General features: G+C 38.9%; 1 protein-coding gene across 2 annotated transcripts in view; it reads left to right on the top strand.

Moving 5' to 3' along the window:
- The window catches only part of LOC138784480 (meprin A subunit beta-like), a 52045-nt gene that overhangs the window by 12185 nt on the left and 26496 nt on the right, over window positions 1-13364 (top strand). For both annotated transcript variants that reach the window (XM_069960065.1, XM_069960066.1), the window contains exons 3-7: window positions 1947-1997; window positions 3434-3477; window positions 9574-9652; window positions 11166-11283; window positions 12272-12450. In XM_069960065.1, the coding sequence (XP_069816166.1) occupies window positions 1947-1997; window positions 3434-3477; window positions 9574-9652; window positions 11166-11283; window positions 12272-12450 (471 nt within the window). The remainder of the gene's footprint in view (window positions 1-1946; window positions 1998-3433; window positions 3478-9573; window positions 9653-11165; window positions 11284-12271; window positions 12451-13364) is intronic.

Genomic DNA, 13364 nt, shown 5'->3' with positions numbered 1-13364 from the left:
ATCATTGCGGATATCTTTCTGTTCTGTTCAGTGCAGTTTTCATGTAATATGTAATCACTGTATGGTGGAAATAGTGTTATAAGGTAACTACTGTATGTATTGGGGCTCTTAATACAGTGTGGGGGTACATTCAGGGCATTATACTGTGCGAGGAGAACCAATTCTAATGTGGGGGGGGGGGGGGGGCGCCATTTGCCTTCTCTGCCTAGGGCACCAAAACTCCTTGTCCCGGCCCTGCCTACTTACTCTTGACAGAAATATATATATTTTTTAAGTTGTATATAAAACATATACAGTAGATTTTCATTAAAATTCCTACGCAATAGATATTGCGTAACCCTTTCCCGCACGAGGACGTAACTGTACCGGGCGGTCCCGGGTGCCGCTTGTAGCCCGGGACCACCGGTATTAGTGGGCACGGTCCGATCGCCGTGCCCGCTAATACAGTAATCAGATGCAGCTGTCACAACATTACAGCTACATCCAATTACCGGATACAGCATTTCCCTGGTGTCTAGTGGCGGAGATCGCTCCTCCGGGACGTTGTCTCGGAGGAGCGATCTCCGTTACTGAAGCCGGCCGCGGACCGCTCCAAGATGGGGCCGTCCCCGGCTCGGCACTCGTTTGTTTTCGGCTGCAGCAGCCGAAAGCAAACGAGTGCCGATCTCATTGATCTTTGCTGTATATCTATACAGCAAAGATCTCAATGAGAGATCAAAGTGTATATACCAGAAGTCCCCCAGGGGGGCTTCTAGTATATGTGTATAAAAAAAAAAAAAAAAAAAAAGTGTTGTCATTACTAAAAAGCCCCCTCCCCTAATAAAAGTCTGAATCACCCCCCTTTTCCCAGGTTTTGAATAAAAGTAAATAAATAAATAAACATGTTTGCTATCACCGTGTGCGTAATCGCCCGAACTATTAATTAATCACATTCCTGATCTCGCACAGTAAATGGCGTCAGCCCCAAAAAATCCCAAAAGGGCAAAATTGCGCATTTTTGGTCGCATCAAATCCAGAAAAAATTTAATAAAAAGCGATCAAAAAGTCGTATATGCGCAATCAAGGTACCCATAGAAAGTAAACATCATGGCGCAAAAAATGACACCTCATACAGCCCCAGAGACCAAAGAATAAAAGCGTTATAAGCCTGGGAATGGAGCGGTTTTAAGGAACGTATATTTGTTAACAATGGTTTGAATTTTTTTACAGGCCATCAGATACAATATAAGTTATACATGTTATATATCGTTTTAAACGTAACGACTTGTGGAACATGCATAACAAGTCAGTTTTACCCCAGGGTGAATGGCGTAAAAACACATTCCCCCCCAAATAAAAGAAATGCGTTTTTCTTTTTCAATTTCACTACACTTTGAATTTTTTTTCTGGTTTCGTAGTATACTTTATGCAAAAATTCAGCCTGTAATTGCAAAATACAATTAGTGAAGCAAAAAATAAGGGCTCATGTGGGTCTGTAGGTGTAAAAATGCAAGTGCTATGGCCTTTTAAGCACAAGGAGGAAAAAAAATGAAAAGGCAAAAACGAAAATTTTTTGGTCCCGAAGGGGTTAAGGGTGTGTTCTCACTAGCAAAACTATTTGATTTCAACGGGCGCTAGAGAGCACTAAAAAAGTATAATTTCAGCTTGGTTCAGCACAGAGCACCTGCAAAGGTCAATGAGTGCTTTAACCACCTATGTTACACACACACAAACACTGTACACACACACTGCCTACACAGAGAGAACCTTGTGGATAAGGCATGGCTATTAATGGTGGTACCACCTCTTTAACAATCGCTGCTTATTGATTTTCTAAGCAGTTAAACATATATTAGCTACTATCTTTATTACTCTTCACTGTGTATAACTCATACAGTAATAGCACATGAAATTCTAGCACTTTACATGTAACTACACATTAACTGCATGTTTTTTTTTCCCTACAGGACCTGCCAAATATCTTCCACGCTATAGTGACATTATTCACATAAATGAAGGTGTGTGTATATCTAAAAACGTACTGTATTCTACTGCATAAAGATATTGTATAAGGTAGAAAAAGTGTCACCCTAAGGCCATGTTCAGCCAATGTCTCAGATGTATCAGCTGGGTGAACATCACTTTATTTGTGAATTGGAATGCGGGCACATTCGGGCGTGTTGGCACTCCAATTAGTTATAGAGCACAATGTAAATTACAACCAGGAGCCGTACTTTACATTGTGAGGACAGACTGGTCTGTATGGCCGCTGTTCAGTGAATAGTGGTCGCACAAAATAGACCTGTCAGTTTTGTGCGGCCTCAGAACAGTGTGTATACATCACAGCCGGTGTTCTATATACTTCAAAGCAGTCGAGAATTATTAGTTAATAATATGTTGCAAGCTGCAACAACAGCCGTTGTTTTACTAAAAAATACGTTGTGTGAACTTGGCCTAATAGGGTACATTATTAGTAAACCGTGTGTACCCACCATGCCTTAAACGTTGGTGGTTAGGAGGACAAACATGTAGCCCATGAGGAATGGTAAATTCCCCTTATTTTGTGTTCAGATGTCACATCTGTATAAAATTTATATCTGCACATGATAACTAGAGATGGGAAAAGCTCTGCCGGCAGCTTGTCGGCCAGCTGCATTTGAACCCTAAGAAGTTTCCCAGGACTGCATCCAGCTTTTCCAGGCACCTGGAGCGGAGTCCAAAGGCTGACAAGCTGACGGACAAGTTTAGGGAAGTGTTTTGGTACATGAAAACTATAGATTCGCTCATCTCTAATGATAATATATACAAAATTGGTAAAGCAATATTAAAAAGTAAGGCTGTGTGAAGTTTTTTATTCTATAATTTATGTAGATATATTAATCTGTGATCATCATTCAGACAACATGTCAAGATAATGATGGTGTAACTAAACAAAACCATAAAACTAATAATGCAGTAATAATTTATTAAACGGATTATAGCAGTTCTGCAGCACCTCATGGTAAACTGCAGTGCACATAAGTTTTGTATTAATCATGGCTGTTGTAGTGTGAACATAGCCTTAGGCGATGTACCCACAATATCTTTTTAGGTGAAATGCCGGACATTGTTAAAACAATTGTTTATAAAATAAAATTAATTAATTAATGGCCATCATTATAAAAAATACGGCCATTTTTTCATTTTAAAAAGATGTTGTGGCATAATGTGGGAATTTTGTTTCTAGTATAGTAGGGCCATTTTCAGCCAATAGGCTTACTGATATGATGATTGTTTAGTTTCCTTTGAGCTGAGAAATCATTTCAAATTATCTTCAAGGGCTCTCTAGTAAGCTTAATAATTCATAGTGGATTCTATGGTGAACTTCCCAAATAGATGCATAAAGTACATAAAATCTTGCATCCAAAGTTTTCAAAAACATTCCTCTAAATTTCTTTTATTATACACCTTACAGCTGCAGGCCTGGATTTGTTTGAAGGAGACATTGAAATAGAAGAGGTAAGTGACTGTTAATTCATTTTATGAAGAACGTTAAAGGTGTTATCCAGGATTAGAAAGCACCACTCTTGTCCTCCGTGGGTTTTGCATCTCAGAAGCATTGAAATAAATGGAGATGACAGGGATGGACAAATAGTTGGCAACACTGGATATTTAAAAACAGAAGATCTCCAGATCATCAAAATAAAAACAACAACTCGTTGCAGTAGGTTGGTGATTTATATTGGATGTTGGGTTAAGAACACACTGCAATGGTTGTTGCTTTTAATCATGTAGCAAATATAGGATTTTTTTAGGGATGAGCGAACCGAACCGTAACTAACCATATTCGTTACGAACTTTGCAAAAAGTTCGTAACGAATCTGATTAAAATAACAATAACAAATAAAATGAATGCATCACTTTCTAAAGATGTCTTGGATGTCTAACACCTCTGGAATGCATCTGGGAAAGCAGGGAAACTGTACTAGAGGAATCGGCATTACGGGGTTAGCGATCCTTTGCAGTAATGCTGATGCCTCTAATGGTTAATATATTTAATTAATAAAACACATTTTTGTTGTAATAACGCACTTTCGTTGTTCAATAATTTAATTAAAACGAATCCATCATTGTGCAATTAAATACACTGTAAAAAAAAATATATATATATATATATACACACACACATTTATTTATATATATATTTATTTTGTGTGTATATGTGTAAATATTATATATATATATATATATATATACAGTGAGTGCAAGAAGTATTTGATCCCTTGCTGATTTTCTTTGTTTGCCCACTAATAAAGACATGATCATTGTATACTTTTAATGGTAGATGTATTCTTACATGGAGAGACAGAATATTAAAAAGAAAATCCAGAAAATAAATCTAAGGAATATATATTAATTGATTTGTATTTCATGGAGTGAAATAAGTATTTGATCCCTTAGTATTCATTAGCAGTTCTGGCTTTTACAGACCAGTTAGACACTCCCAATCAATTTGTTACCTGACCTGAAGCCACCTGTTCTCACTAATCACTTGTGTGAAAAACAACTGTCCACAGAATCAGACAGATCACACAGATTTCAAGTCTCCAACATGGGTAAAACCAAAGAGCTGTCACAGGACCTCAGAGTCAGAATTGTTGACCTTCACAAAGCTGGAATGGGCTACAAAAAGATTAGTAAGGTGTTGGATGTGAAAGTAAGAACTATTGGTGCAATTATCAGAAAGTTTAAAGAGTATAACATGACAATCAACAGACCTCGGCCCGGTGCTCCAAAGAAGATTTCGCCTCGTGGGGTGGCAATGATGCTGAGAACAGTCAGAAATCGTCCTGCAACCACTCGGCAGGAGTTAGCAAATGACCTGAAGGCAGCTGGGACCACAGTTTGCAAGGAAACAATTGGCAACACTTTGCGCAACAATGGATTCACATCCTGCAGTGCCCGAAAGGTACCCCTGCTGAAGAGAGCACATGTGGAGGCGCGCCTCAAGTATGCCAATGATCATTTGAAAGATGAACCAAGTTATTGGGAGAAGGTTTTGTGGTCAGATGAGGCCAAAATTGAACTTTTTGGCCTCAACTCCACCCGCCATGTGTGGAGGAAGAAAAATGCTGCCTATGACCTTAAGAACACTGTGCCCACCGTCAAGCATTGAGGTAGAAGCATAATGTTTTGGGGGTGTTTCTCTGCCAAGGGTACAGGGCTACTTCACCGCATCACTGGGAAGATGGATGGAGCCATGTACCGCACAATCCTGAGGGACAACCTACTCCCCTCTGCCAGGGTTCTGAAAATGGGCCGTGGTTGGGTCTTCCAACATGATAACGACCCTAAACATACAGCAAAGGCAACAAAGGATTGGCTCAAGAAAAATCACATTAAGGTCATGGAGTGGCCCAGCCAGTCGACAGACCTCAATCCGATCGAAAATCTATGGAGGGAGCTGAAGGTCAGAGTTGCCAAGCGACAGCCCACCAACCTTTATGATTTAGAGAGAATCTGCAAAGAGTGGGCCAAAATTCCCCCTGGTGTGTGTGCTAAACTTGTGGTTAACTACAACAAACGTCTCACCGCTGTGCTTGCAAACAAAGGCTTTGCCACTAAGTATTGAGTGTGTTTGGCAAGAGGGATCAAATACTTATTTTCCTCATTGAAATACAAATTAATTAAAATATATTCTTTAAAATTATATTCTGGATTTTTTTCTTGATATTCTGTCTCTCCATGTTAGAATATATCTACCATTAAAAGTGCTGAAGGATAGTGTCTTTATTAGTGGGCAAACAAAGAAAATCAGCAAGGGATCAAATACTTCTTGGACTCACTGTATATATATATTTTTTTTTTACAGTATATTTAATTGCACAAGTATGGATTTGTTTAAATGAAATTATTGAACAACGAAACTAATTTTATTACAACGAAAATGTGTTTTAAATATTAATTATTACAGGAAGCTCTAGTAAAGCCGTTAATTCATATACCCAGTAATAGAGCTTTCTGTCCTAATTAATACTTTACTCTAATTAAAACATCAAATGTTTCATCTAATATGCTGTCACAATAGCATTATTAGAAGAAACAAAATACAGGGGACCCTATGCGTTTTTTTTTTAAATTATTTATTTATTTTTTAAAAAAACGCATAGGGTCCCCTGTATTTTCATAACCAGCCGGGTTAAAAACCAAGCAACAGCAGCATGGTAACACCAGGGTGGGAAGAGCCATTGGTTTAGGCCCTCCCCAGCCTAAATCTTACCAGCCTGCTGCCGCCCCAGTCCAGGAGCGCCAATTTTGATGCTCCGGGACCACTGGCACCCGGCTCTTCCCAGTACCCCTGGTGGCATTGGGTACTGGGGTAATAATGGGGGGTTAGTGTTAGCCATTTTATACCGGCTAACACTAGGCCCCGACTTAGTAATGGATTCCGTCTATTAGACTGCTTCCCCTACTATGTCTATAAAGTAAAGAAATAAAGAATGCACAAGCCAAAAAGACAGAAATGGCTGCACATCGCAACCATGGCTGACACGAAAGCTTATTCAGCTACATTTAAAACCAACATCAGAAGTTAGTATATAATTTGGCCAAACCATATTGCCTCATGTACCACGTGCAGGTCTTCTGATACACATGAGTCCCTAACCAAAAAACATCACTGTGCCGGTCAGCAATCACAATCCCCGCAAAACGTGCGCAAGCGGAGAAAGGGGCCACAGAATGGCCCTGCAACCCCATTGTCACAGGACCAGACCCTAAAGGCCCCCCCCGGACCCCGCAGGCGCTACAGGCGGAAAAAGTGGACGCCAAGCAGCACAAGTGTGAACAAGCTCTTACCTCTCTCCATTCCTCTGCAGGTAGAATGGGAGAATACTAGGAGATCCTCCCCTTATGTACACAGGTGCTTCCTGCTAATTTGGATCACATGGGTCTAAAGAAATAAAGACAAGACACAAGTGAAAACATTTTTTTTATTCAAATAAAAACACCCCCACACCCCTCATTGACCATTTTATTAAAAAAAAATCCAAACAACCGCTGGTCATCGACGTAGTCCATCGAATCCGACGTAATCCACAGGATACCGATATCTGAAAAACAAAAAGGGAGAAACACACAAAAAACACACAAACAGGAGCACAACACCCATCATTGTGAGCGGTGTTGTGCTCCTTACAGTATGCAGCATCTTAACAGATCACTGCTTACAGTCTGGCCCCCAAGGGGTTAAGGGAGGATGCATTGCATCCCCCTTAACCCCTTGGGGGCCAGACTGATGTCAGACTGCACCCATACCAGCAAGGAAGGGGTTAAGTGACCCCCCTTCCTTACTGGGATGGGTACAGTGCTGGGGAGGGGGTGGGGAGAGCTTTATACTCACCATCCGATGTCCCCATGTGTCCTCTTCGCCGGTCCGCGGCACAATGAAGTCACTGTGCTGCGGACCGGCTCATTATATGTGCGATCAGCTGAGCGCACATATGATTCAAAATGTTTCTTCTAATGCTATTGTGATAGCATAATTAGATGAAACATTTGATGTTTTAATTAAAGTAAAGTATTAATTATTACAGTTTGCTCTATTACCGGGAATATGAATTAACCGCTTTAATAGAGTTTCCTGTAATAATTAATTTTTAATTACTAAAACACATTTTCGTTGTAATAAAATTAGTTTCGTTCAATAATTTAATTTAAACGAATCCATACTTGTGCAATTAAATATACTGTAAAAAAATAAATATATATATATATATATATATATATATATATATATATATATATATATATATATATATATATATATATGTATATATATATATATATATATATGTATATATATGTATATATATATATATATATATATATATATATATATATATATATACATTTATATATATATATATTTATTTTAACAGTATATTTAATTGCACAATGATGGATTCATTTTAATTAAATTATTGAACAACGAAAGTGACTTTATTACAACGAAAATGTGTTTTATTAATTAAATATATTAACCATTCGGGGATTCGGCTCGGCATTATTGCCAATTTGCCGGCTATTTTTTTTCACTATTTTTGCACTTTGATTTTTTCCACTTTTTTCATCGTAATAGCAACTGCAAGTACACGAAACTATACCCTATCACACTCCCACTATTGTAGCTGCAATTATTCAGCCGTTATTGCAAGGTTCGTTTTCGGTTCGGTTCGTAAAAATTCGAACTTCAGGAAAGTTTGGGGGATCGAACCGAACTTTTCAAAAGTTCGCTCATCCCTAGATTTTTTGTTATGAATTGTGCATTAATTTTTGTATGCTTCCTACAAAGAGGTCTGGTTCATAGGGTGGGGTAATTTTCATGCTGATTTTTTTTTTTTTTTTTTTTAAACAGGGTAACATTATTACAATAGTACGAACAGTACAAGTACAATCATAAAATAACATAGATAAGTAAAAGCACAATGGGTACCGACAAGTCCAAATATACTAAATGTTTTAAAATGTAGAGCCTGAAAAACAGAGGCTGCTAAATTAAAAAAATGAATATATATTACAAAGCAAATATAAAGTTAAATAACTTATTTTTTAACCCCCTTTTTGGGGATAATAGAAAAAGTTTATTTATTTTTTATTTTTTGCACATAAAATTGCTTAATAAATACATTCTCTGGGTCACTACGATAGTGATATTAAATCTGTATGGTTTTTAAGTATTATAACTTTGGCACAATAAAAACTATTTCCCCCCCCCAAAAAAAATTCACATTCCAAGATCTAGAGCTTTCTTTAATGGTTTTGTGTGGAAATAGGTATAGTTTTTATTGATAAAATTTTTAGTTATATATGACTTTTTAATCTATTTGATGTTGTTTTTTCGAAGGCATATTAGCATTTTTTTGTGGAACATGTTGACATTTCCATTGTTACCAGTTTGGGGCATATGTAACTTTTTATCGCTATCCTGTTTTTGGGAGTAAGTTGTAGGAGTGGACTCTTTCCCTGCCTGGCATAATATATCAATATGATGCCGGGAGCAGGGAAGGTGTTTGAATCTTCATGGCACTGTAATGACACGGCCGCGTGGCTAGCTCTACAGGTAAAAAAGAAAAGGTGGAGAAAGGGTCTGAATAGGGCACTCTTAGATGTATTTATTTTTAGAAAGTGTTTTTAATTTTTTTAGGTTGGAAAATTATATAAAACCTATATAAATTTGCTATCCTTGTAACCGTAACAACCCAGTGAATGAAAATGTGTCCGTTTAACCGTAAATCGTATTGCGTAAAAATGAAAGCACACTAAATTACCTTCTTTTTTTATTATTATTTTACCTCACAAAGATTTTTTTCCCCATCTTGCCATGCATTTTATGGTAAAGTAAAAGGTGCTGTTACAAAGTAAATTTTGTTTCACAAAAAAAAATGCCCTCATATGACTTTTTTGGTGGAAAAATTAAAAGTTATGAAGTTTAGAATGCAAGTAATAAGGAACAAAAATGAAAAATCGCTGTGTCCCATAAGGGTTAGGCATATATTGCAGCGCAATACTGTAAAAAGTTGGACAACCACTTTAACTATGTTGTTAATTTTATAGGGCAAGGCAAGAAACACCATCATTGGCAGTCAGTACAGATGGCCTCTGAAAGTCCCATATTACTTAGAAAATAGTCTTGGTATGTAATACATTTATTTATAATACAAACCAGCTGCCAGTTCGTAATGTTCTATGTTCTAAATTGTTCAATAGGGATGTATAAGTAAAGTAAAGTTAGGCTACAAAGCCACTCGGCCGGTCTGCAGCGAGTCCCCTTGCTGCGTATTTGCAGCGAGACTCGCTGCAGATCCCGGCCCTATACTTTTAATGGCAGACAAACACGCAGCAGGGATGTACATCCCTGCTGCGAGTTTGTCTGCAGCCCACCCCATTAACCCCCATGATACTTCACCTGATCCCGGCTCCGGCGGTTCCCGATGTCTTCAGCAAGCCGGAGCAGGCACCAGGGGAAGTATATGCTCTAGCCAGCCGCCTGCAGCCCCGACCGACCGATCACCCCCCCCCGCAGCACTGATCGCACGCCCCCCCAATCGCCCCCCCCCGCAGCACCGATCGCTCGCACGCCCCCCTGCAGCCCCGATTGCCCCCCCCTGCAGGGGGGCGATCGAGCGGCCGGGGCTGCGGGGGGGGCGATTGGGGGGCGTGCGATCGGTGCTGCGGGGGGGGGGTGCGATCGGTGCTGCGGGGGGGGGGGGTGATCGGGCGGCCGGGGCTGCTGGAGCATATACTTTACCTGGTCCCCGTTCCGGCTTGCTGAAGGCATCGGGAACCGCCGGAGCCAGGATCAGGGGAAGTATCAGCTCCGGGGGGTTAATGGGGTGGGCTGCAGACAAGATGTACATCCCTGCTGCGTGTTTGTCTGCCATTAAAAGTATAGGGCCGGGATCTGCAGCGAGTCTCGCTGCAAATACGCAGCGAGGGGACTTGCTGCAGACCCGCCAAGTGGGTTTGTAGCCTTACAGTGAAAGTATAATCTTTATTTATTATATATAACAGGTTTATATATATATATATATATATATATATATATATATATATATATATATATATATATATATATATATATATGTGGAAATGATTCACAAAGCAGCATTTACTAAACACATGAAATAGGCTGCAATATATACGCTGATCAGTCATAATACTATAACCAACCAGGTAATGAGAATAACATTATTCAGGGTTTGAGGCATTGACGTCCAAACTCAACATCCCTTTATTCATTTCAACATTTGTGGAAGAAGCTGGATAGACAGCTTTGATCCATGGAGGTCCCACCATCAGAGGTCTTGTAGTCAATGCATTGATGGGTTAGATCCTTTTTCGGCAGTACAAGTGGAGCCTATAAAAAATTACACTGGTGATTTTCATGTAATGGCTGATTGGTATATGTTTGTGTTAGACATGTTCTTACAGGAAAATAGAGCGTTATTTATATGCCTTTTTAAGCATTTATAAGCCACAGCTCTAGGCCATCATTGTAATCATTACTAAGAGACAGCTGAAGTATTGATGATATTAAATATTAAGTCTGCTTATTTAAGAGGTCGTAGCCAGGTTTCTAACCCCATCAATCAGTTATGATTTGTTTGCATTGTTTATAACTATAAATAATTATCATTTCTATCAAGAGATAAATGCCAAAGCTGTTATCCTGCAAGCATTTGAACGCTACAGGCTGAAAACATGTATCGACTTTGTGCCGTGGAATGGAGAAGCAAACTATATTTCAGTGTTCAAAGGCAATGGGTAGGTATCTATTACTAGCAACAAATGGGCTACTACATTATACAGGCTTAGGCAATGTTCACACAACGTATGTTTAGTATAAATCACGGCCGTTGTTGCAATTTGCAACAACAGCTGTGATTTATACAAAACACACGTTCTATTGTAATGAATGGAATCCCAGTCCAGTATTCTATCCAGCCGCAAGAAAAACTGACATTTCAGTTTCTGCGGCCTCTATTCATTGAATAGCAGCCGCAGAGAACCTGTCAGTTCACACAATGGAGCGTGCGGCTACGGTCGCACGCTCCATATTGTGTGCAGTGGTGAATTAGGATGCAGGCTCACACGGATGTGCCCGCATCTGAATTCAGCAGAAATGAAGATCATCTGGCCGGTACTGCAGTATCGGCCGTGATGATCTTAAGTAACACCAGCTGTTCTTTGATCTAGGTGGGTCACAGATTGGCCGGTGTTAGACGCTATGTGAACATGGCCTTGTTGTGTTTACAAGAGAAAAGACCAAAGTCCTTCAGCTCTTTTAAAATTCATGTATTTTATTGTAACAAATTCATAAAATACAGACGCGTTTCAAACCAACTGGTTCTTAATCATGGTATCTATACAACATATAAACATAGACAAAGTGTTAGTATAAAAACATCAATAAAAAAATAATAAAAACTGGCACAAAATGAAACAATAATGTCCTTTGTGTATGTAGGACTAATGGTGGTAGCATAGCTATCAAATATCAGAGGAAATAAATCATATTAGTAGCACATGTGATAAGCATTGAGTCATTTAGTTGTTATTTTGTGTCTGTTTTTAATTATTTTTGTATTGATGTATATGTTGTATAGATACCATGATTAAGAACCAGTTGGGTCGAAACGAGTCAGTGATTTTATGAACTTGTTACAATTCTTCAGATTTTCTAGTTTTCACCCCTGGAATGTAGATGAATAGACACTAAATACATTAAATAACTTTATTATGAAATTTTTAGATGTTATTCAAAAGTTGGAAATCAACGTCGTGGAAATCAGCAGCTTTCTATTGGTGTCGGCTGTGATAAAATAGAAATAATTCAACATGAATTCCTCCATGCACTGGGATTTTATCATGAGCAGTCACGATCTGACCGGGATGACTATGTGACTATTATAAGGGAAAATATTCAGCCTGGTAAAGTATTTACTATATACCATGTGCTTTCATTGTATAATTATGCACAGGTGTGTTTCCTGTTATAATATTATGGCTAGAATTTGCACTTTATAACTGCATCAAAATTTGCATTATAGCATAGAACAGCTGCAAACATTTACTATGATTTTATCAGTTTTACTATTTTACACTATGCTGGAGAAAAAGATTTTTGAAGATGACCCAGATCTCATACATCTAGCTATCCACAACACAACTGTCGGAATCTGTCATGTCTAATGTCTTTGGTTTTCATTAGATAAATGAAAACGTTAAAAGGAAAGTGCCATCTGAAAATGGCCTGTTAAATTCAAGTTTCTTTATTTTTATTTTTTAAACTTTTTTTCTATATTATAAAACAATCCTAAAAACATGCAGTTTCCTTCTGGCCACTAAGCCTAATAATAAGCTGACTGTTCTGAAGAGAAGTCTTCCCCTTATCATGACAGACAGTATTACATTGAAAGGTGGCATCCATATAAAGGTAAGAAGGGATCACACCATTCACAATAGGTGGTGGTCAGAACTCCCCCTTCCTACACAATGATGTCTGCATAGGTCACAGAGCATGCCTAGAAAGAAGTCCGCTCCAATCCACTGTAAGGCTATGTTTACACTACGTACGATTCCGTCCGTAGTTCGTACGCCGCCGTACATGTGCGGCTGAAACTACGGCCGTCGGAAAAATAGACATGCGGCCGGATGCGTGCGAACCACGAACATACGCCCGTAGTACAGTTATGCTTCCGTAGCTTGTTTCGAAGCGATCTGAAGCAGGTAATTTACTTGGAAATCTTCGCCCAGCCCAATGAAACACACAGAACCTTTTGGATCGAAGAATCAAGTTCAATTTGGCTGAAATAAGTACTTCATACGGGACCGCACTGAAATCC

Source organism: Dendropsophus ebraccatus, chromosome 2 (assembly GCF_027789765.1).
Source record: "Dendropsophus ebraccatus isolate aDenEbr1 chromosome 2, aDenEbr1.pat, whole genome shotgun sequence".
Taxonomy (NCBI): Eukaryota; Metazoa; Chordata; class Amphibia; order Anura; family Hylidae; genus Dendropsophus; species Dendropsophus ebraccatus.
The sequence above is the reverse complement of the archived record's forward strand: the minus strand, read 5'-3'. Positions and strand labels throughout refer to the sequence as shown.